General features: G+C 38.5%; 1 protein-coding gene across 4 annotated transcripts in view; it reads left to right on the top strand.

Moving 5' to 3' along the window:
• The first annotated feature begins 8,625 nt into the window (after window positions 1-8,625).
• The window catches only part of PIKFYVE (phosphoinositide kinase, FYVE-type zinc finger containing), a 104,336-nt gene continuing 87,085 nt past the window's right edge, over window positions 8,626-25,876 (top strand). For 3 of the 4 annotated variants that reach the window (XM_027873539.1, XM_027873537.1, XM_027873542.1), the window contains exons 1-5: window positions 8,626-8,785; window positions 13,196-13,376; window positions 14,410-14,562; window positions 17,442-17,560; window positions 22,406-22,577. In XM_027873539.1, coding sequence (XP_027729340.1) covers window positions 13,205-13,376; window positions 14,410-14,562; window positions 17,442-17,560; window positions 22,406-22,577 — 616 coding nt within the window. In that variant the 5' untranslated portion in view covers window positions 8,626-8,785; window positions 13,196-13,204. Of the gene's footprint in view, window positions 8,786-12,668; window positions 12,689-13,195; window positions 13,377-14,409; window positions 14,563-17,441; window positions 17,561-22,405; window positions 22,578-25,876 lie in introns of those variants that run through there. The other variant, XM_027873538.1, reaches the window with a different exon arrangement.

The following is a 25,876-nucleotide window of genomic DNA, read 5'->3' as shown; positions in this document are numbered from 1 at the left end:
GATAAAGGTTTGGGATCCAAGATATATAAACAATGAACAAATCTAAGCCTAATAGCCATTCTCCAACAGAAAAGTGGCCAAAGGATATGAACAAATAATTCTTCAAAGAGGAATTGCAAAGTGTTCACAACCACATGAAAGAATGTTCCAAATCACTGGTAATAACTAGAAAATTCAAATCAAAACAACCTTAAGGTTTCACTTCACACCCTGTAATTTGGCAAAAAATGACAAAAATGGCAGATAGCAAATGTTGGCAGGGTTGTGGACTGATAGGCATGCTAATATATTGCTGGTGAAGCTGTGAAATGGTATAACCATTTTGGAAAATAATTTGGAATTATTTCAAAGTAACAAAAATGCCCATGGCCTTTGAACCAGAGACTCCATTACTGGGCTTGTGCTCCAAGGAAATCATCAATACAGAGGAAGTCCCAGTGTGCACCAAAGTATTTGTAGCAGCGCTTTTTGTGATAGCAGTGAATTAGAAATGAAGTAGCTGTCTGTCAATTGGGGAAAGGCTAAACGAATTGTGGCATACTGATGTAATGAAATATTGCTGTACGTTAAGAAATGATGTGTTGTGATGAAGAGAGAAGCACGAAAGATCGATATGAACTGATACATAGTAAAGTAGAGCCAAGAAAACAATGTACATACACAGTAACTACCACAATGTAAATGGAAAGAACAACTTTATACTAAAAAAAAAAAAATTGAATGAAACAGAATTATAAAGGTCAAGGAAGAGATATTAGAGGACCCTCCAACCCACTCCTTTGTGGAAGTGGGAGGTCCACAGGTGTTGCATGTTGCATATGTTTTTGGACTTTCTCAATGCATATCGATCCATTGTGCTGATTTTTTTTCCTCTATAAAAATACTATCTGTTCTATGGGATGGCTCTCTGGGAAGAGGAAGGGGAAGGATAGTTGCGATAACTATGATGATGTAAGAAGACATCCATTAAAAACTTATTTAAAAAAAAAAGCCCCATACAACCTGGCCCCAATTTATCTTTCCAGGCTCTTTGGACGTTATTCCTCATCCTGGACTTTGTGATCTAGCTACACTAGCCTTCTGTCCATTGCTCACACAGGACACTCTATCCTCCTTTCTCTGTAACTTTTCATTGGCAATCCTCTATCTCTATGTCTGGATGCTCTCTCTGCTTAATTGTGGCTCAGAATCCTTTACTTCTTTAAGATGCAGCTCAAATAACATGTTTTGCATGAAGCTTAGTTCCCTCCCTTCAAAACTAACTAGAATTTGCCTATTGTGAGGTTCTTGAGGGCAGGGACTATCTTTTGCCTCTCTTTGTATCCCCAGAACTTAGCACAGTGCTTGGTACATATTAGGTGCTTAATAAATGCCTATTGACTGATGGATTTTTTTAAAAATATGTATTTGTATTTATTCACTTTATATTTATATCTATTTTTCTACTTGTTATCTCCCCCCTTAATGTAATGTAACATAAGCTCATAATGAGTAGAGAGTGCTTTTTTTTTTTTTGGACTTGTCTTCTCAGTGCCTAGTACAGTTCTGCTGTTAATAAATATTCATTGATTAACCAAAGGAGATGTCTCTAAAGTACTTTGTAAATCTCAAAATGCTATGAAAATGAATAATTACATGGGGTAGTAGGTGGCGCATAAATCTGACCTCAGACACTTGACAGTAGCTGTGTGACCCTGGGCAAGTCACTTAACCCAGATTGCCAAAGCAAAAAAAAAAAAAATAGGGTAAAAAATGTATAATTGTGTTTTGTTGATGTGACAAAAAAATTCTGACAGTTAATTCTGTCATTAATATATTTATACATGGTATGACCTGGTGTTTTCTTTCTTTTTCTTTTTTCTTTTGCCAGCCATTAAACAGTTTTTCCTCCTTTAATAAAATGGTAAGATCAACTGGTAACATATGGAAGCATTTCTATGTTGAAAGTTATTCTGAAAAAGAAACAAAAGTAATTTGAAAATACTATCCAATGTAATATTAGTTTTCAAGTGAGAATGATTAGACAAAGTTGCAGTTGGAAAAAATTGTAGCCAATGGAAAATGTAAGTTTTTTTACATGACTGAGGCAAAAAAATCCAGAAAATCCAGTCTTCTTTTACTATAATGTTGATGGTTTATTCTGGTCTCAGATTTTTTTGTCTGCTTTTCATAAACTGGTAAAAACTTGCAGAAGCAAGATTCAAGAAACTTGGGGCACCTAGGTGGCACAGTATATAGAGTACTGGCCCTGGAGTCAGGAGGAGCTGAGTTCAAATCCAGCCTCAGACACTTGACTAGCTGTGTGTGACCCTAGGCAGGTCACATAACCTGATTGCCTCACAAAAATAAAAAACAAAAAAAACTTATGGCTTCATTTGTAACAAAGAAAAGACAAAAAACCTCTTAAAAGTAAAATCAACAAATAATTTCAAATGATTATTTTCACATGTTATCTCATTTGATCCTCACAACAACTCTGTTATCCCCATTTTACAGTTGAAGAAACTAAGGCAAACAGAAGTGACTTGCCCAAGGTTATAGTTATTAAATATCTGAGGTCGGATTTGAACTCAGGACTTCTGCTACTCCTGACTCAGTGGTTAGAGCACCGAGCCACTTAGGAACCAAATCATTATACTCTAAGCAAAACCCATATGAAGAGAAAATGAGTAAATTCCCCTCAGCAGTTGGTTGGATCCAAAGTGGGAAATTTATGGGAGGTCATAGATAAGAGTTACACAGAATACTTGGCATAGATAGGTTAAAAATCTGCATTGTTGGAAGGAACATCCAAATCCATGAGATCAGACATCTGTTTGAGTATCTGAGTTTTGAGTTAAACATAATACTTTAAAAAAAATTTATGATTCTAACTTAACAAAGTGCTTTTGGAGCTATAAAGTGGGCGTGTAAAGTATAACATATTTTGAATTTTATCTAATGCCAACTTGATTTTTTTTAAAGGGCTGCTATTAAATGTACTCTGACTTACTCTCTTAAATAAGCTTTGGGGGGTCCTTATTCCAGTTCCTACTTAGACTGTAACTCAAGTCTCCTAAGAGTGGCTGGCTACTCTTTCAGGGCTCTAAGGAAGAACCCATGATATGTGGGTGGAGTGAGGGCCCTTCTAACACTATCAGCATGAGCCCGTAGTCCAGTATGCCCCCCCATATCAATGTCTAGTTAATATTTTCTCAATATCATTTATAGTAGTGCCCCCACTATCAATTTAACTAATTAATATCAATTAGCTTTTACAAAGAAAGGGATATATACTGAAAAGACATAGAAAGAACCAATGTAGGAAAAAAAATCTCACTCCCTCTCCCCTTCTCCTCTCACTCCCCCACCAACTGGATCTTACATTTTATTTCCTGAGTTGATGTATAGTTGTGTGCATATTGCTTTGAACAAGTAATAACACTGATGTGATTTCATTGTGTAACAGCAATGGTCATACAGGTGTGTTTCTACTTATACTGTGACCCAGAAGCCTGAGTTGGATTACATGAAACAGAATTGAACTAGTTTCTTCTCGTTTAGTTACTTCTCCATCAAGTTGAGTGCTGGATTTTGGATTTTTTTTCTTGCTGGTTTGGGCCTTTTACCTTGAACACCACCAATTGTCCCTTCAAGATTAGTGAACTGTCTGTAGCCATTCATCGACTATAGATAGGCGTGAATATGTTCTGTGTCTAAGAACTGCCTGAAAATAACTGCAGTAAACTGTTGCAGTTTGTTGGATTTCCACAATATTTTGTTTTGGGGAGTGACAGCAGTCTCTAGGCTGGTGGGCCCACTCTTGTGACCTAATCCTTTTAGTTGTAGAGGGATCAGTAGTTAATAGAGGGATAAGAAAGGGAATGCTAAACTCCTTTTTCTAAAGGAGTTTAGCAGTGAATGGGAGCAGTGAGATAGGATGGTAGCTTAAGGTATGAGATGATCAAATGAACAAAGTTGGGTTTTTTTGTGTGTTTTTTTTTTAAAGGTGCTGGGAATGCTGGCAGAGTTTGTTGGCAGGAAGGAGCCAATAAAAGACTAGGGGGAGGGAATGATTGAAGGGGCGCGCTCCATGGAGGAAAGCCAATAGTAGTTCTTACTACTGAAATAAAATATTTTGCAGAGGAAACACTTGCTTAAGCAGGCTAGTATTTTTCTTTGAGTCTTCCTGTATTTTTCCAAGAGGATGGTAGACCTAAAAAGGACAATTAGACAGTCAAGGAATGAAATGCCAGCAACAATCAACTAAATAAACTGTCAAGAAGGCATTAATTCTTCAGCTTAGTGGTGTATTTAAACTTTAGGGAGTGGATTATTTTATAACAGGCATGCCAAGATATCACCTAGAGAGATGCATGCAGGAATGAGTAAGACCTTTGGACCTCACAGCTACAAGAGTTTGCACAGCTCTATCAGTTTGGTCGGTGCTTCTTAAACTGTGGGTTGTGACCCCATATTCCCTGGATACCAGAGACAACAGTGAGTCCTGCAAAAGCCCATCTAGAAAACTGGCAGCTTAATACAATGTAAAGTAAATTACCTCTAGAGTAAAAAAATTGGGATTTAAATCCTGCCTCTGGTGTGTGACAGTGAGCAAATTGCTTAATAAAATGAAGGTGTTGGACTAAATGGTCTGTCAGGTACTTTCTAGCTCCCAGGTCTAGATCTAACTTTTAGAAGGTGGGATATTATGTCAAAATGAGATGGGGGGTGGGGAGGAGTATAAGTGGCTGCCAGTGGGCAAAGATCTAGGATTTACTGATCTGGAATCCTTTGACTTGACAATTCACTTAAACAGCCTGTCTCTACCATAGACTTTGAAGGAAGGAATAGCAAGGGAATGAGCTTCCTTAAAAGTTTTCTTGACGATACTTGCCAGTGGCTTTTGATTATCTTTTGAGTTTCTATTTCATTCATTTGAATATAATTTTTCCTTTGGGTTACCAAACATTGGGAAGGAACTGAGAATCTTAATGGGGTTGGGGCCAAGTATGAGCCAACGGTGATAAATTTATACAAAATAGCACACAGTAATGAATTTAGATTTTAAACCCTAGATGGAGCAAAGAGTAACCCAGGGAGGCACCTCGAAGGAGGCTGGGAGGGCTGCAAAGATCCAGACTAGGCTTTGCTTGTCCAGGTGGGAGACTGACCAAAAGAGGAGGAGGCTAGTTCAGGTAAGTTCAGTTCAGTTCAGCTTGAGTTCAGGGTGCCACTTGGTGGCTAATGCAGAGATTGCACCTTGAGTAGCTATTGATGCCACCTACATCTTTTTTCTCCTTGAGTCCCTACATAAGGCACAGTTGCTTCTTCATAATAGAAAGGGTAACCTTCATCTTACAAAGACATATCTAAATTCACTTTAATTTTTGTATATGTCAGTTTTGTTAGTTATGAAATAAATGTGTCAGGACAAAGGAATAAATTTAAGCAAATGTCAAAGATATAACAATTATTAAAAATGTATCAGTTTCAGTGATTGTGACTTCTCTTCAGTTGGTGAGGACTTGTTTATTTGCATTGAGGATCCCTTGATCAATTCAATTCAACAGGGGTGGCTAACTTTTGTACCTAGCTTTGGTTAGGGTTACCAGTAAGAGTCAGACAATGTGGTGAAATGTCCCAAGGTCAGTATGATGTGGGGTGGGGGCAGAGCAGAGCCAGGACGGCAAAGTAAAGTGAGCAGAACTTTCCCAATACAATTCTGAGCAGGATAACAAACAAAAAATCACAGTGCATCATTTTTCAAGCAGTACAATGAGGTGGGAATCAGGGTGATTTCTACTGATGATTAGGATAATCTGGGCAAATAACTTCATCTTTTGGGTCTCTGGTCCTTATCAGGGGTTGGACTAAATGATCTACATGGATCCTTCTACCTCTAAAATTCTAGTTGTGAATTGCACACATTTTAAATTTCTCATGGCAGCCTTATTCACTTGAAACAAACAAACAAACATGATTGTCCTTTGTCCACATGGTCAACCCCGATTACCATAGTAATCTACCCATCCTGAAAGTGCCTTTCAGCAGTGGCATTTGCCTATATTTCAATCCAGTAGGAGAGTCTCAGTTATGCAGTTTTTCTTTTCCTCCCTCCCTTCCCTCATCCTTCACTTTGTCTCTTCTCTCATTTTCCTTCCTTCCTTCCTTCCTTCCTTCCTCCATCCTTTCTAGGAACTGTGCTAGGTAATGGGGCTAAAACATAAAAAAGAACGTCTTAACCATTATGGAGCTTACATTCTTTTGGGGGTGAACAACATACACAAAGATAAGAACGAAATGCATACAGTATAATTTCAGTAGTAGCTGGGGAGGGGGAGGGCATTATTGGGCTCATGATAAACATTATTTTAATTAACTTGACTGATTTAACAAATCCCAAGTGGCATGCCAGATTTAAACTTGACTTTTTACAATTAAAATAAAAAGTAATTGTGAGGTGTAATTGAAAGGAAAAACCTTTTGAATTAAATGTTTCATAAAGCTGAGCTCTAGAGGGATACCACATTTTCTCCCTGACCTCTGCCCCACTTCTCCTTTTTACTAGTACTGTTGTCTTATCAAAACAGTCACAGGGTGCCCAGTTACTGGTTTTCAAGCCTAACCTACAGAGGAGCTTAGTCAAAAGGGAAAATGCCTGTGGGAGAAGCATACTCTATACTTATTTGCATACTGTGGTATAAATTTCCCAGAAAGAAAGGATCACGAGAGTTTAAATGTAAACTGCTGCCCCTCTACCCCTTTCATATATGAGTTGGTTATTGGAAAGGGTAGAAAAAAATATTTTCACATAAAGAAGAATAAATAAATTTGGGAAGAATATAAGGTAGAGAAAAATGTCATTGATTTATTTCTTCTTTTGTTTGACCAAATCTAATTCCTCTTCTCCCATCACAAGCCTTTAAATACTTGAAGACAATTATCACATTCCCCATAAGATTTCTCTTCTCCATGATCAAAAGTTCCTACCTCCTTCATCCTCCTATTTGTATGACATGATCTTCAGTCCTCCCACCATTTATCTTTCTCATCTTCCAACTTGACAATACTCTTCTTAAAATTGGGTGCCCAGAACTGAACCAGATTCTTCAGAGTAAAGCAGAACCACATATTATTAATAATTAAACAATCAAAAATATGCTTGAGGGTAAAAATGCGTGGTGAATGGAATTTATTTATAAAGGATGATCACATATACAGTAGGAATAAGGAATAATAGAGAGACAGACACCCAGTCTGGTTGTTGACAAGACATAACTTACTGTAGCTGTTCAGCCAATGGAAAGAGGCTGTTCCCACCCACCTGGTGGAAGAATGTAGAGGTTCCAGGTATCTCCCATGTTAGTGTCTCCATGTTACATGATCTGGAATGAACAAAACATAGCCCTGTTACACTTAGGTTTGCTTCCAGTCTTTCCTGAAATGCAGTCCTCTTTCATATATACATATGTGTATATGTACTTTAAACCTATATATATATGTATATACACACATGCACACACATATATACACACATAAGTTTACATATTATACATTTATATTTATATATAGGTTTATACATATACCCACACACCTACATGTAGGTATATATAACTTATATGTAGGTATATATGCCTATATGTAGATATGTGTGTGTATGTATATATATATATATATATATGCTTACAGGGCACATACACACAAATATATAGGAGATATAGATAGATACGTATATATGTATATTTTGTCTCTTCTTTCCACACTTTTTGTTTTTGTCTCCCCAGAGTTTACTACAGAGTCTGATGCCTAGTAGATGTTTAATAATGCTCCTTAACTCATTATTGGAGGAATGATAAGGATTGAATGAAAGTAAACCCCTCACCAGGAGCTGCCCTCCATCTGCAAGGGAGGGAAATTTCAGGGCAATTAAAAATTCTGATTTCAAGACTGAGCGCTATTTGGACAAGATTTCCCTGACCAATATCTGCCATTCAAACCTCAATTAGAAGGCATTCCTGGTGTAGGAAAGTATGCTGCATGGGGCGGCCTTTGCTTTAAATCCTGCCCTTCTCCTAGAGCAACGCGGCCTGTTTCCTTAAGTGCAAAAAAAGGAAGGCGTTGGATTAAATGGCTTCTGAGGCCCCTTCCACCTCGTGATCTACGACCAAAAGAGAAAACCTGTGCTTTACATAAGTGAAGCGTTTTGTAAAGAAGCATTACACAAATTCAAGTCATAATTAGTGTTATTATTATTGTCTTCTAAATCCTATGGTTCGTCGATGGGTTTTACAACGTCAGTTGCCCAAAAATGCTGACTACAGAAATATTCGAGGGGCCCACGCTCTCGAATAATTACGGTAAAGCCCTGTTCTTGGTGAGACGCGCGCGTACGAGCGTACCACTGGAGTGCGCATGCGTCCTGCAGCAGACCTCCTCTTCCGCTTGCTTGCTCAGCGGATAGATTGTAGATGCCTGTTTCTTGCGCTCCCGCTCCTCTCATTGAGTCTGACCCGTGGAGGGAGGGTGGGCGAAGCCGCCCGAGAGGCGGGACGGGGTCGTGCTCGGGGGACAGGAAGCCGATTGGGAGGAGAAGGAGGGGCCAGCAGAGGGGGCGGGACCTGGGGGGAGGGGGGAGCGAGAAGCCGCATCAACCATGTAAACGCTTCTTCCTGCCGCCGTCGCCGGTCTGTGTCGCGGGCTCCTGCACCCCGCCGGTGCTGCGTTACTGGCCCCCCCCCAGCGTTAAATTGAGGGCCTGGGGGGGTGGTGGCGGTCTGACGGGCGTGGGGGAGGGGAGGCGCAGGTGAGGGGGAAGGGGAGCGGGCTGCGGCGGGGCGGCGGGGGTGGGGGGAGGATGGGAGGGGAAGAAGATCCGACCGTGGGAGGGGGCGTCCCGGCAGAGGCCCGAGGGCGCGAGCCCGTGGGGCGCGGGGGGGCGGGGGCGGCGGAGGACGTCGGGCTGACTCGGGGTCATGTGCCGTGTCCGGACGGGCGGGGAGAGAAGAAGGGGGCAGGGGAGCTGCTGGGAAGGGAGACTGACAGGTCCCTGGCTCCTCTCTCTGCGCCCCCGGCCTCGGCTCCTGGGGTGGGAGGGCCTTCTGGCGCTTCTTCTTTGGGGAAGTTTTCTTTCGCTACCATCCCGACCTCCCCGCATCCCGCAGTCGGGCCGGGTCCAGAGATGTGATGGCCGTTGCTTTCTTTGAAGGGTGTTCATTCCTCCACCGGGGCTTCTTGTTGTAGGAGTAGGGGTGGGGGTAGCCTCTTGTTTCCACCGTAGAGAGCCGGAGTCGCAAGGAAAGTTTTTGCATTGCAGAAACAGGCTGCTCGCGGGGAGGCTTCTGATGTGTCTACCTGGAATTTTGTATTTTTTAAGCGACTCCTTCCTCAGAACCCCTCCAGGTTTCCTAGATAACCTGTTATCAAGTTTTTTTTTTTAAGGGAGGGAAGCTTGGTGATTTTAACTTTAGCTTGAAAACTATTCAGTGAAGGAGTGGTGAGGGAAAGCATCATGAGACTTGGGGAAAGGGATCTTCTACCAATTGAAAAACATTCTCTTTGTAAAGTATTCATGCACAACGTGAGAAGTGCTGGAATGTTGCTTTAAGAAATCTGTTTATCATGGTTACCTTAGGCTGGTAGGTTTTTGTGGATGGATGTGTGAATATTTCCAAGTCCTATTGATTCTGTGTATCCAGAGTTCTTAAAGATTGTAGCAAACACTTTCATCTATAATGAGGATTTTAGCGTATAGATGTATAGAAATTAAATAAAAGAAAAATTTGCTTATTTCCAAGTTCTTTGAAGTTTATTTCCTGGTACTTGAGAATAAACTTTAAAAAATGAAACAGCACCTGAAATGCACCCAAACTACATATTTTAAAAGAATATTCTTAGCTACTTCTTGTTTACTATTATTTGTTGAAGGGGAGAATAGGCTAAGGCCTAGGAAGAGATAATAGGGATGTTCTTTATGGCACCCAATACTCCAGTTTCTGCACAATACTCCTTTATAATGGGAGTGACTGGCAGTTTTCTTTTTTCTTTTTCCCATACTAATGGAAAAAAAATGTTACCCTGTGATTTTTCTACTTCAGTAGCTCCAACAACTCATAGGTCAAAAACAAATGAAAGATCTTTAATGATCTCATAAGTTAAAGTTTAGAAGGTTCAGCTTTCTTGATGAGAGGTTCTGAATAATTACTATTTGGAATGTACTAAGAAAGCTCTGGTAGGTCTAGCCTAAGTTTCTTTTATCTGCTAAAAACATACTGCCAAGGTCAGTTGCAATTAATTTCTGTTTAGGAACCTGATTAGTTTTGTATGTGTGAACTTAGACTTTTTGAAGTGGGAAAGGGTTAAGTGTTGATGATAAACTCATCAGTTTCAGTACATAGGGCAGTATTTCTAAGAAGTGACTATTAAGGAAGGAATTAGTTTGTATTTCATAAGGAACTATTAACTTGAAAAAAATCTTACTTTTGGAAGGCAATTTTTTCCCCAAGAATTTTGGAAGCATCCCATAATACTTAGGTTTAATACTATGTGATTACAATTGTGTTGGAGCATTTTGCCCAGTATTTTTTGTAGTTATTTTTGTCTCCAAATTGACATAATTTTAATTTACATAGGAAAATAGACCCTCTAAAGTAAGGTGATCTAGAAGAAGTGATACCAACACCATCTGGGAGAGTGAAGGTTATTAACCTCTGTTTTATTGTGATTTATACGCAATATGGTGGATGGGTGATTTCCAAAAGTAGTACAGGCAAGTCCCCTACCTTATCCCATTTTCTGGCCTTTAAGAGCTGCTCCTTGAGAACACTATCATAGTTACCTTAGGTTGATAGGTGTGTGTGGATGTATGTGTGAATATTTTCAAGCCTTACTGATTTTAGTATCCAAAGTTCTTACATTTGTAGGTTGCCTCCTTGCTTGTGAAAGTCAGTACCTGGTTACCCTCTCCTACTCCCCATTCCGTGAATACTTTATATTAGTGAATTGCTAGAATACAAGACTACGAGATGTTAAAATTTTGTCCAAGTCACTAGTAATTAGTTCTTTCTCACAATTTGGGGCTGTTTTAGTCAAGAAGTGTCTTGGCTTGGAATACTAGTGTTTAGATAAGTTAAAGTTGAACATCTCTAGTCATGTAAAGGATCTTGGTCTAATGTGAAAAACTTGAATCTGGGACTAAAATTTGACTTTCATTTTCCCCACTAATTAGCAACATTGACAAGTGATTTAACATTTGCCTGACTGTCCTTAAGTACAGCAAAGCATAATGCCTACAAATCTCCTAGGGTTGTTCAGAGGATAAGATGAGATAATAATACAGAGGACTTTGAAAAGTTGAAAGCATCATTCAAAAATAAAAATCGAAGTCACAGAATGTTAGTGTTGGAGGGCACTTTTGATACTTAGTCCAACTCTTCCATTTTAGAGATGAGGAAATTGAGGCACAAAGTATTATTTGTTAAGCTAATTCTGTTAAATATTAAACTAAGTATTATGGCCATATCTTTCATATGTAGATAGGTAGGGGAACAAAATTATTCAAATCATTGTAGTATTTTCGTTATACTCCTTTTAAAAAATTTTTTTGGCTAGGTAATGGGGTTAAGTGACTTGCCCAGGGTCACACAGCTAGCGTCAAGTGTCTGAGGCCAGATTTGAGCTCAGGTCTTCCTAAGTCCAGGGCTGGTGCTCTGGCCACTGGGCCACCTAGCTGCCCTCTTGTTATACTCTTGAAACCGTTCAGAGAGAAGCAGAAACTTTATTGAAGCTATTAGTGTAATCGAACTCTCTTAAAATCTTTTTTTTTTCCCCTCTCAGATGACCCTAAATCCCTTAAGAAAATCTTCAAGTCCCTAAAATAGAGTCTTTAAGAAGAAGATTGGTGTAGTACAACCTACATGGGATTGGAGTGTGAAGACTTTGGTCCAAATTTCAGCTCTGCTACTAATTTAATCTTAGTCAAATAATTTTATCTCTTTGGGCCTCAGTTTCCTCATGTGTAAAATGATAGTAGTTTGCTATAATCCCTTTCAGAGCTTAGCTTAAGGCAAGCCTACTATCTCATTGCATTGCAAAAATGTCTAGGAAGTATTAGGGATGACTGCTTTCTCCAATAAATAATGTTAAGGGAAAATTTTTAAAAAGCATGTTGATGAAAAGCATAAAATAAAACATACAGGATTAGAAAGGAAATCAACAATAGTCATAAAAATAGTTATAAAAGTACTCTAAAAAAAAGTCACAAACCCTACATTAAGAACCGCTGCCTCATCAACATGCTTTTTCAAAATGTTCCCTTAACATTATTTATTGGAGAAAGCAGTCATCCCTAACTAATAAGAGGCAGGTTTTCCTAGTGGATAGGATACTGGTCTTGGAGTTAGGAATATCTGGGTTCAAGTCCACCTCTGACATGTAACTGACCATGTGATGTGGGCCAAGTTATTTTCTCTCTCAATGCCATAGGCACCTCTCTGAGTCAGGGGTTCTTAATGTACGGTTTGTGACTTTTTTTTTAGAGTACTTTTATAACTATTTTTATGACTATTGTTGATTTCCTTTCTAATCCTGTATGTTTTATTTTATGCACTAAAAAAAATTCTGAGAAGGAATTCATATACTTAGCCAGACTACCAGAGATGTCCAGGATACAAAAAAAGTTAACCCTGCTCTAAGGCTGATTGCTGAACAGGTGCTGATCTGTATTGTTTGAGGTAGTTTTCTTACTCTATACCAAATAAATCGTAGGTTCAGTCCTTATTTAATGAAAAATAAAACCTTGACAAAGGGGTTAATAAACTCAGTTAAAAGCATTTTAAAATAAATTTTAATATAGACATCACTTTTTTTCTTAAATACCCTAAAATTGAATCCTTATAAGTTGTTTGCTCTTGCTTTTATCTCAGTTGTTAAGGAGCAGAATTGTCACATTAGCCTCATTTCCAGTTTCTTAATGTAATGAAATTTGTTTGGTGCTTGCTCTGGAAGGAATGTTGTGTAATTTTAAAAGCTACATGTACCATCTTTTCAACCTAAGACTAGTTGCATGAGTACAATTTATTTAAGATCCTCTTTTTATGGACTAGAAGTCTATTTTCATATGTGTGATTTTTCCCGAGGTTAGTCATTAACCTGTTTGTTGCTGATTCTTGGGCTTCCCAGACATCTTAAAGTTTTCATTTTGTCTTTGTTTTCCCAGACACATGAAATGGCCACAGATGACAAGACATCACCAACATTGGACTCTTCTAATGATCTACTTCGATCTCCTACTAGTCCCTCTCATCTCACTCACTTCAAACCTTTGACTCCAGATCAGGATGAACCTCCTTTTAAATCAGCTTATAGCTCTTTTGTAAATCTTTTTCGATTCAGTAAAGGTAAAACTTTAGATTTTGAAGGTCAAGGAACCCCCATCTCTGATGAAGGAAATCTGAAGTTCCTATCTTCAACATTCATTTTTCATGCCTCCTTGTATTATCAGCAAGGCAGCAGCTTTAACCCTTCAACTGCCAATAAGGAAAAACTGCTTAGTAAGGAAAAGGTGGCTTCATCAATTAAATCTCCAGCAGTAGAATTTAAGCATCTGTGGATATATGAGGTTCTGAATTGAAAACTAAGTACTAGAAGGAAGTCCCTTATAGGAAAAAAAAATATGTATCAATACTTGATGTTTTCTTTTTCATCCTAAATGTTTTTTTCTTACCTCAGAAGTAGCTTCTCTTGGTTTTTAAGTTTATAAGACAGGCATTTGCTTGTATGCTTTTTTCCTTCTCTTCCCCTCCCTTCCTGTCTCTTTTCTTCCTGTCTTCTCTCCCCTCTTTCCTCTCTCTTGAGAAATAGCCACAAGATTCTAATTAAAGCAGTAAAGGAATAAAGATGTGTTCAAAGTTAGCAATTCCAGGAAAGGTTTTTTTTCCCCCCCCTAAACTCAGGAAATTACCAAGTATATTGCTGACTAAATCTTTTAGACTGAGGTTGAACTGTGGTAGATTAGTAATGTGACAATTTTTGAAGCCCTTATTTACATAAGCAAGGTTTTCTTGTCTAAGGGAAAATTAGGAAAGAGCTCAGTTAACATGTTTTGCTTTACATGTGATTGTGCCTTGTGAAATTCTCTGTTAAGTGAATCTGAGTGACAGCCAGTGTTTTAAGTATTTATGAGGCTTAAAGTTCAGTTTGTTTAGTTTTGTAGACATGTTAATGACCTCAACAGAATATAAAAAATTGTCTTTAATGAGGAAGGTTAATGTTTTCATATATTAATACAGTTTAAAACAAAATTTAAAATTCAAAAAGTAGAGGCAAAGGTGATTTAATTTATCTCATTCTCTTTCTTTTTTGAGCTTTCTTTATGTCTTCAGTATCATATCTTAAATTTTCGAAATGATGACAGGTTGTTGTCTCCTACAGAGAGGCCAGAAGGTGGACAGGGAGATCAGCAGTCTCTGAGTGGAAGTTGGGCCAGTCCTCAACATTCTTCAAGGACACAATCTGTGAGATCCCCTGTAGCCTATAAGAAGCAGCTTAATGAGGATCTACATCGTCGATCATCTACTGTATTAGGTAAAAGAAAGTTGTTTTTCCTTGAGCTGCCTTTGTGTGTTGATAAAATGTTATTCTTTTAATCATTGTTTTCCCGGATTGTTTTTTGACTTATCTTTCTCCTTTATATAGTCGTAACTTTGAGTGATTAGAGGCTGTCTAAAATGAATGAAGTTCATAAGCATAAGTTCATAGATGGTTTAGTGTTAAAAAAAAAAAAAATTCTTGGCGTTTATTACATTTCAATCCGTGTTAAGTAGAGAGCTCTTGATTGGCTTTTGAGTTGCTTGAGTTTTAGTGGTCTTAAGATGCCTTGCCTGTCACTCTTGTTGTCACTCTTGCTGTCACTCTTTATGCATTTTTACTTGATTCTTCTGCCCTGTCAAGGGTTTAAATCAGTGCTTGAGCTAAGAACTAATAAAGGAAGAGGACCTGGAGACCTTGGTTTCCCCTCTCTCTCTTCTTAGTTAGGAACATGGACAGACTGTGTTCTTCTCTAGCCCTCACACATTCCTTTTTGTGCCTTTTCCTCAGGGGAATGGGAAGGAGGGTGAGGGTCATGTCTTTTTTACTGGGAATGATCCACCTGCATGTGATTCTCAGGGGCCAAATGCAAATGACTTTAGGATGGAAGCTTGTGTATGACTGAGAATCCACTGTGATCCCAGTAGCTTCTTTTTATATCTCTCCCTTACTTGTTAAATCACAAATCACAGACTGCTACCTTGCTGTAATCATCCTGTGACTCAGAAGAAATTGTACCTGGGATTTTTGTCATTCTTTATAAGGCAGTGTAGCTGAGGTGTAGGAAAAATTATTTATAAAGTCTAATTTTTTAAAGAGATCTCTTATAAGCTTTTCCCTATATTCATATATTCCTTTTCTTACACATTGATCACAATGCATACCTTCTATTTTCCCACCTTTGCCCCAAACTTTCAGGCATATGACAAACACTATCTCAGAACTAAATGATAATAAAGTATTTATTAAGCACTTACCATGTGCCAGGCACTGTCCTAAGTAAATACAAGCAAGCAGGAAAATCTGTGCCCTCAAGAAGCTTATGTTCTGATGAGAGAAAGATAATATATAAAGGGGAGCAAGAAAGTGGGTGAGGGAATATACATTTGGCATCAAGGTTTGGAAATGTCCAGCAAGTGATGAGGAAGTCTAGTTATAGGCAAGAAAAGGTGAAAGCTCACCCGTCAGAACCCCAGGACCCACGGGGGAGAATCCTGGTGGTTCTGATGGGAGAGAGATGATGAGGAGACTGAAGTGGAGGCAACATGGTGTAGCAATGGTATGGAATGGAAAGGGTAGAGTAGCCCAGGGAATTAGGGGGTGCTTTGTTGCAAGAGGAACATCTACTGTGTGTGATATACATAGACAGTAGTGGGTTGGTGGGTTACTGCAAGGGAGCTGTCTAATAATGAACTATAACCTTTCACACATTTTTTAGATATGTTCATATCCATTCTTTCTTTAAGTTAGGGACCTTAAAACTGGCCCAGTCTATGGGTTAGTGTTCTTTTGTATTCTGATTCTATTTTAAATGCTTTGCAATAGACCCAGCAGGCTAATGAGTATGGACCAGGACAGGCAAGGCATCTTGAGTATCTGAGACCTTCTGAGGACATTTAAATTAGATCAGAGCTGTTCTGGGGACATATCTTAAATTCCAGGAATCTTTTGGAGTTTTGGTTTTTAGAGGAGTATGGTTGGTTTACAGAAGGTCTCTGGGTAATACTTGATGTCAGATCCTTTTGGTAGAGAAGGGTGATCAATTCACTCATGAAGGATTCCTGATTTTTGACTTACAACAGAGCCCAAGGGGAGGCACATTCAAGCTGGAATAGGACTTTGATCAAGTCATTCTGCCTTTAGAAGTTCATAAAGTAACAGTTCATTATTGCTTTTTAATCTAACATTTTCCTTCTTTTGAGGAAGCTTGTTTATGAGTAATGTTATATGGCCCTGTAATTTTGGTAGTGGAATTTAAATAATTTTAACACTTTGTTCCGCTCACCCTTTTTTCTTCCTAATCTCTTCCTTGGGTTTAACATTTTCTATTTCATTTAGTATAAGGGCCCCTAGTCCCTTATGAAACTATTTTCTATATTTGCATAATTTACAAATTGCTGTTAGTCTCAGAGATAACTTTAAATTAAAAATTATCCTATATGTTTTCACTCAGAATTTTTTTGCTAGTTTCAAACCATATAAAATTAGTTCAAACCTATTTTTTAAAAAAAGAAAAGCTTATCTTTTAAAATAAAGGCATTCATTTTTATCACTAACATGAGCATACACTGAAAACCAAGTATATTGTGTGCATATATATGCTAAAGAATCTAACAATGTCTTAATGTTTTTAAAATTTTGAATTTAATAAACACCAAAAATATTTCTATGTAAATAAGAACAGAAAACAGTATTATATGTAAAACCATACATTTAATCTGTTAAGTACAGATTGCTTTTTTAAAAAGTTTGCAATAAGTTCATTTTGTTACTTTCAGAGCTGTCCTGCTTGTCTATGTTTTCCTCCAAACTTCCTTCTGTTTCCTTCTAAAGATTCTTCAATGACTGTATTATTTCTTCCTTTTTTGGCAATGCAATCTTCCATTCTAGCTTTGGCTTTTTCTTTTCTCTCCACTAACCCCTCTTCCCTTCCCCAGCAAAAAGGAAAAACACAGTCCATGTAACAAGTAGTCAAGCAAAATAAACCACAGATTTTCCATGTCCAAAAATGTATGTCTCATTCTTTGTTTGGCGATTATCTCCCCATTGTCAAGAGGTAGCTATCGTGCTCCATTGATCTGCTGGAGGTTTTTCATTGCATTAATAAAGGGTCTTAAGTGTTTCCAAGTTAACATAATCTTTTCAACCCTTCCCAGACACCAGAAGGAAAGCAGAAGCTGTTGTAGGAGGCCATGATCCTCGAACAGCTGTCCAGCTTCGAAGTCTCAGCACGGTATTAAAGCGTCTCAAGGAAATCATGGAGGGGAAAAGCCAGGTATTGCCTAGAAGCTTGGGACTGTTAATAAGCAACTGTTTAGCCATGATTACTGAAAACATGCTATAAATATCATCTGAAAGAAAAGTTCATGCTAATGCTTGTTTCAGCAATTAATGCTGTTTGTTCTCTATACTACCAATATCCTGAATGAACTGTTGAATAGGGAGGAATGTACGAGAGAGAGAAATGGTAGGTGTTTTGCCTTTCTGTATGTTCCTCATAACTTAAAGCAGTAGCAGGCAGAAACTTTGGCACTGTGTATCCTCTATTTTTCTTATTAAATATGAAACTGATATTGTTTTGCATGTGATTGTAACAATTTTATTCTGGGAATGCAAATAATGTGGGCTTATTCTTGAGCCAGAAAAAAATGGGATACATATTTTTCTTTTAGTAAATCAAGAAGCATGCACAGTGGCCACATCCTGGTAAAACTGTCTCAGGATATGGGCTCACCCAGATTGAGAGTAAACCAACAGGCTTCAGTCCTGTTGAAGAGTTAGGGGGATGTCTATCCTTAGCATGTGAAGATATCCGCTAGCAGAATGGGCAGATGAGAACAGTTTGTTCCCGTGGCCATGAATGGCACCGAAGTAGGAGCTGTGGAGCACTTAGAGCTTGGTCAGACAACAAAGATGTCAGGGCCATCAGTAGTCACCTGACTTTTGTCCTGCCACTGGACTTCAGTGACTCTGAAGAATGAATGAGGCAGATGACTTTGTGCTGCAACTCTGCCCCACTTAAATCCAATTCACGTTCAAGTCGAGGCATCACAGTGATGTCATTTGGCCTCTTTGAAAACAAAGGATGAAAAATAATAAATCGACAAACATTTATTAAGCACCTTCTGTATACCAAGCACTATATTAGGCACTGGGGATACAAATACAAATGTACCTTCTGTGTTTCCTTAAATGATTTCTATTCAACTCTTCTACTTTGCTCCCTCCTCCCCACTCTCCTCTTCAAGTAGTCTCTCAAACCTAAAAGTGAGTTGTATTCCAAAACTTTTAAAGTTAGTTGTCTTGGAATTATAGTGCATTTTCCCATAGCAACAAGATAATAAATGATAATTAGGTTTCCAGGTTAGTCAACAGAAGTCCATTTTAAAATTCATAATGTAACTGAAATAAGTCAGTCAAGTTCTTCTTTCTTTCAAACCCACCCAAAGTATAAAATAATTTGAAGTCACACTTAAAAAAATGTAAAATATGTTTGAACGTAGAACCTATCAAAACACTTTTAAAAAATGATTTCGCAGTGTGTTAGAATACTATAAATAAATGGAATTGAAAAATGGGAAAATGTGGTTAATAGTTTTATTTGTGAGCAAATAGTTTTCAATATATCTTTAATGCTGGTGTTAGGAAAAGTGACAGGTTTAGTTGGGAGGATGAGACAATGGAGGGAAATTTTTTGGAGATCCTGAAGGTGATTTATGGGTCTCTTCAAGGACTTTCTTTTGCCATGATGTACACAGGTGTCACACTAGTGCTTCTTGTATGTAGGTCAACCACAATTGTTTTTTTTTTCTTACAGAATGAGTACATAGTTCTTTGACTTCGCCATCACTGTCAAGAATCTGTAATTTTGTTGGTGTGGGATGCATGGAATCAAATTTTTCTTAGTATCCAAAGCAAGATTTTTCTTTTTCTTTTTTCCTGTCTCTCTTAGTGCTTTTCTCTATTTCTCTTTCTTAATTTTGATCCCAGAGTCTGTATGTGTCTCAGATGTTTAGGTCCTGGCCTCACACTTATTTCAGAGCTACTTCGATGGGCACTGAGGGCCTTGTGCCCCTTATTTCCTAGGTTTTCACCTTGCTCCAGGCCAAGTTCCAGCCTTGGAAGCTACAGCTTGGGCGAGGCAGCTAGGATGGGACTAGTGGTGACTAGAAACAAGCATACTGTAGGCCCAGGCGCATCGTCTGCTTGTTGTCTGCTCGGTGAATGGGCAGTGAATGGTTCTGCTCCCAGGGACCCCCGACTGAGTGGGGAATGTAAGGGGACCTTGTGTAAACCACAAGGAAATGGAGTTGGAGGTGAGGGGTAGGGTAATACTAATAAAAATTCTCATTTGCCAAACTTTGCATATGTTGGCTCATTTGATCCTCCTAACAACTCTGGGAGTCAGGTGCTGTTATCCCCATTTTACAGATGAAGAAACTGAGGCTGACCTGCCCAGAGTCATCCAGTTAGGAAGGGTCTGAGGCAGGATTTGAACTCCAAGCTTCTTGAGTCCAGTGAGAAGAAAAGTACCTGAGCAGCTCTTAGTCTGAAGTTGGACTCTTGGATCGTTGCTCTGTTTACAGGAACACTGAAGTGCTGTTCCTCCCATAGAGGATGATTGCAGGATACGGAGTGAATTCCAGCCTAAGAAGGCAGGTGGCAACTAAGGGTAATGGAAAAAACTGGAAATCCTTAGAGTCGGTGAAGAAGCGAGGACAGTCCACCTGGGTGTGATTACTCACTTTTCTATTTCGTCCAAGTTCTTTGTCATCTAATGGAGCATCTGGTTCTGGGTTTTTACTAATTTTTCTTGTGACCAGAATGGTCTCTTTTCTCTATTTATTTAAACCTGGTACATGTTTTAAGGCCCAGCTTCTGCCCCTCTCTTCATGAAACTGACCCTGCCTACTCAAGCCTTTGTTTATTTTCCTTTCTTTTCAACTCTCTATTTAGAGTTTGTACCGTGAAATTTGTGCTTTTGAAGAAATAGCGTGGTCTACTAGCTTCAGTACTAGGCTTGGATTCAGGAAAACCTGACTTCAGATCCTGCCTCTAATGCTTGACTAGCTATGTAACCTTGAGCAAATCACTTAACTTTCTTGAGTCTTAGTTCCCTCATCTCTAGAAAGGGGATAATACCTCTAATACCTGCTTCACAGGGTTGGGAGACTCAAATGAGGTAATCTATATAAAATGTTTTACGTACATATTGTACAAATGTTTATGATTTTTACTGTGTACTGTCTTTTTTTCTTCACCTTTTTTTCTTGGATGTTACTCCTGACTTTTCCAGATAAAGGTTAAGATCTTCAGTATCAGAGATTCTCTCTCATATTTCTTCTGTGTGTGGTTCAATGCCTGCCCTTGTAGATCTTCAGCTGTTGTAGGAATATAGGATCACAGCTTCAGAGTGGTCTGGAGAGATAACAGAGTCATCTGTAGAGAACTATGATCTCTGTAGAGTCTAGAGAGATTATAATCACAGCTCCAGAGCTGTCAGAGAGATCACATTGAAACAAAGACAAAGAGACAGAGAGCGAGACAGAGACACCCAAGTTCATAGCTCTGAAGTCATGTAGAGAGAGGGAGAGGCCATAACTCTAGAATTGTCTCAAGGGATTATGACTCTAGAGATGTCAAGAGGGATCATGAGCTCTCGAGGCAGAGTGGGAGGTGGATGGGTGGTCCTAGCTCTGGAGTCTTTGGGAGAGATTATAGCTCTATGTAAAGCAGGTAGGTAGGTGGTGAAGTGGGTGTAGCACTAGGAATCTGTAATCAGGAAAACTCACCTTCCTGAATTGAGATCTGGCCTCAGACACCGTTAGCTGTGTGACTCTGGGCAAGTCACTTAACCCTGTTTGCCTTAGCTTCTGATCTGTAAAATGCGCTGGAGAAGGAAATGGCAAACTACTCCAGTATCTTTGCCAAGAAGAGTTGGATGCCATTGAAACAGCCGAACAACAACAAAAACAACAAATTTGATTGTGAAGCATCTGTGATTGCCTCAGAACCTTAGGTCCTCAGAAGTTGAGGCCCCTTTTACTTAAATAACTTGCCCTAGACCGTAGAAGTAGCATGTGACTTTAGAAATTCTTTACCTTTTGTGTATCCTGGACCCCTCTCATTATTTTGTAAAGCCTATGGATCTCTTCTCAGAGATGTTTTTAAATGCTTAAAATATTTGTGGGATTACAAAGTAAAGTAGTTACATTGAAATTCAGTTATTCAGTATTAAAAAAAATTCATGGGCCCCAATGATAGGGTTTTCAAAAAGTTGGTTGAGAAACATGGTAATGACTGCTTGTGCCATTAATGCCACATACCCGTCTTTCCTGGTTGTGTTTTGACAATGCTCTTAGTTGCCATGGACACTTGCCTAGATATCAATTTAAGGAAATTGAGTTAAATGGGCCAAGTATTAGCAGTATTCTAGTGATTTATTGTAAAGATAGAAAATAGCAGAGATTACAGAACTTGTGTCTTAGTGTGTTACAAACAACACTTTAGTATCTAGAACATTCGTATTTCAGTGGTAGGAGTGAAAACAAACTGGCTGTATGTTAGTATCAATAATTGTGCATTTTCTACGTAAGAAAAACACTTGATTGTTTTATGCAGTGAGTCCTTCTAGAATGTTAATCAGAAACTTTAAACAGTGCTGGATTTTTTTACATTAGAGGTTTCTTTTTGTATCTCCCCTGTAGATGTTAAATACTGAATTTGGATACAGGTGTTTAAAAATAGTAGTAACAGTATATATGGAAACCTGCTCCTAATTTTCAAATTTAGTAATCTACATGGAGTGAGTAGGTCAAGATACTTGATCAAGAACCATTCTTGATTCCTGGCAAATGCAGTTCCAGGGAAAGCAACTCTAGGTAGCAGCCTTACATGTGCTGTTGTGCTTCTTAAGTAATGGCAAGGCTAAGTAATAGAACTCTATTATGTGTACTTGGATCCCAGTGTAAATTTTTGAGGAGAGAGAATGGTGACATTTCTGGCATGGTAAATATATGCTGTTGCTTTTTCTTAATTGCTTCCTTCCTTGAGCCTTATTTTCTTTTATTAAAAAACAAAAACAAAAACCAAACCAAACATAACAGTTTTTATGTTACAGGATAGTGATCTGAAGCAGTACTGGATGCCAGATAGCCAATGTAAGGAATGTTATGACTGTAGTGAAAAGTTTACCACCTTTAGGCGTAGACACCATTGCCGGCTATGTGGTCAAATCTTCTGTAGTCGATGCTGTAATCAGGAAATACCTGGAAAATTTATGGGCTATACAGGTAAGCCTATACTTAAGATATTTGTGGTCATTATTATAACTAATACTTTTAGACAATATATAACTCAACATTCACTTATTCAACAAATATTTGAGTGTGTACTGTATAAAGGAGTAGTTATGTAGTGTGGAAGATAAGATAAATGATTGGTCCTCCCACTAAAGAACCAAACATTTAATAGGCAAGCTAGCAACATAACTATGTACATAATTTAATACAAGGCAGCATGTAGTAAATGCCATCAAAGTGGTATAAACAAACCTGTAAGATTTTTATGATCTGCTTAAAAAAATGAGATTCAAAATATACAAAAACCTTGAATTTGAGTTTATGCATAAAAATAGATTATGAGAAATCTCTTGGGCACATAGCTTACCCATTGATTTGCTGACAGCTCTTGAACAGAAGCGATTCAGAGAACTCTGAGTTATTTCATCTTGTTACTAATGGGAGTCATTTGATCCTTAAATTAGTTGCTTTGTAGAAGTGATGAACCTTTTTGAGATAAGGGCAGCTAGGTGGTACAGTGAATAGAATTGGGGCCTGAAGTCTGGAAGACTCATCTTAGACACTTAATAACCATGTGACCCTGGGTAAGTCACTTAACCCTGTTTATCCCAGTTTTCTTGCCTGTAAAATGAGTTGAAGAAGGAAATGGCAAACCACTCTGGTATCTTTGCCAAGAAAACCCCAAATGGGATCACGAAGAGTCGGACATGATTGAAACGACTCAATATCAACAGATTTGAGATAAGATTGGCAGTGTGGACTGTTGTTACAAAAAGTTATTTCCTGATATTCTTATGCAAATTTTTTAGATGCTAGAATAGCTTTTACAAGTTTAGTGTATTGTAGATTAAGGATCAAAGAGGCTTCATTGGATGATAAGTTGCATTGAACAAGTGTACATATTAATATTCTAAACTTTCGAGTCTTACTCCCCTGAAGAAGATAAAACCATTACCTAGAAAATAATGAATCTTACTCCTGATATTGTATTACTCTCAATGAAGGTAGGGGTTTTTTTTGGGGGGGGGGGTTTGGGCAGTTGGGGTTAAGTGACTTGCCTAGGGTAACACAGCTAGTGAGTGTCAAATGTTTGGTCTGAGGCTGGATTTGAACGTAGGTCCTTCTGACTTCAGGGCCCCTGCTGTTTCTACTGCACCACCTAGCTGTCCCTGTAGGTGGGTTTTAATCACTGTCTTTGGGGATCTTAAGCTGTGTTTGTGTTTCTTATTTTTAGTGCATCCTGTAAATCAGGTGCTCAGAAAAATTTGAAGGAAGGAATGATGTTGCCCACTCATGCTTCTTTTTTCTCATTTTAACATAAACCAAAGAGTCATTTTTCTTTTGTCACTATTTAAATATTGATATTGCTTATGTTATTATATTTTATAGCTTATCAGTCTGGACTTAAATTGTGAAGATATGGCCATTAGCCAACTTCATTATTTGAGAACAAAATATGGATTGACAGTTTTCCATCATGAGCAACTTAGCTGAAAAACTGTTCTCAAAATATTTAAATTTGTGGGATGACTTTAGTTGCTATGAGAATTGATTTTAGTTTGATCTCCCTATAGTATTTCTGGTAGAAGAGTGGAAACTTAACGAATCTTATTCATGAATATTTCTGCATACTAAAATATCAGTTAAGCCTATCACTGAGTTCATCAGACACTAGAATTTATAGTCTCCTTGTCTTTACAAAAATCATGTTTTATGATAAAAAATTTGTAACTTAAAGACCATAAGTTTCCTTCAGGAAACTTATATTCTATTAGAGGAAACAGCATGTCTTTTTGCAGGAGAAGAGCTTACATTCTATTGGTAATTTTGAGGAAAAGGTACTAGCAGCTGGGGAGACATTAGCAAAAACATGGTTTGTTTGAGGTATGTGATGCATTTCCTCAGAGTATGTGTGACTTTGCAAAGGATTTGTGATTGCATTAACATGGAGAATTACCAGTATGGGGACTCACTTCCCATTTCAGTCAGATTGCAGCCTGCCTATGATTTAGTAGATAAATTTTAGGGAGGTACTTACAACACATAGAGGTTAAGTGACTTTCCCAAGGTCACACAGTGAGTGAGTGTCAGGGGTGAGCTTTGAATTCTGGCATTTCAGGGGTTTGGTATACTGTGGCTTAGCAGCCATGCCTCTGCTCTGTGCAATGTCACCTTGATGTGTTATCTAAGCATCTTTAAACACAGAGTATGTTGAGACTGAACTGAAAGGGTTTGGAGAGGGAACAGTAATAAGAGCAAAGTGAGCTGAAGCAAAAGAGGTAAGGCAGGTGTGGTTGGCAAGCACGCTTCGAAGACTTGTCACATTAGGAAACTAGTATCTAACCTGCCAAGTTTGGTCTTGTAAGTAATTGCACCTGATGCATGAGGTGTTAGCGCTCACTCTAAAACCAGTTCTTTTGTAATGCTATTTTTAGGGCAGCAGATAAAAAACCTTTCCCTTTTGGTTCACATTTGGGTAATCAAAAAGTAACACCTACTTTATGCAGAGACAAAAATGAAGGAAGCAACTTGTACACACCTAAGTATGTATAAAGCAAATACTAGATCATTTCCCCAAATACTGGGGAAATCAGGCCTACTCTCATCTAGAAAGTGGTACTTGAGCTGAGCTTTGAAGGAAAGTAGGGATTCTAAGAGACAGAGGTGAGGAGAGAGAACATTCCAGGAATGGGGAACAGCCTGTACCAAAATATGGAAATGGATGATGGAATGATTGCCCATATGTGAGGAACATCCAAGAATCCAGGAAGCTGGGAAAGGTAGACTGGATGCTTAAGGGAGGTTCATACTGGAGACTAGAGAGTCGCTGAGACTCATAGAGCAGAGGAATACGGTTAGATCCGTACTTGAGGAATATTGCTTTAGTTCTTGTGTGGAGGATTGATAAATGAGACAGAGACCATCTGTTCTCTCCTCTGTTCTGCTTTCTCTTTTGTCAGCTTACATGTGCTGTTTTGTAGTCCAGATGCACTAGAGAGATGGCTGGCACCAGCAGATTCCTCTGGGTTTGCTGAATTAGGAACTGGACATTTTGCCCTTAATTATAGTTAGGTTTCCTGATGAGTCATTGACTTTATCACAAGAAATGTTTCTACATTCTGACTGAAGTTTCATTTGTGTTTTATCACTTTCATTTATGGTATGCTAGGTGAGAATCCCCTTTTCAGGGCTTAATAACATAACAATTTTTTCTCCCTCTCCTTGTTGTGAAAGGCCAAATCTTTTCTTTGTATTGCTTTGCTTACCCTGCTAAAAGCTTGCTTTTTCCT

Source organism: Vombatus ursinus, unplaced genomic scaffold (assembly GCF_900497805.2).
Source record: "Vombatus ursinus unplaced genomic scaffold, bare-nosed wombat genome assembly UNPS02014802.1, whole genome shotgun sequence".
NCBI lineage: Eukaryota > Metazoa > Chordata > Mammalia > Diprotodontia > Vombatidae > Vombatus > Vombatus ursinus.
This window is presented reverse-complemented; position numbering and strand designations above follow the sequence as displayed.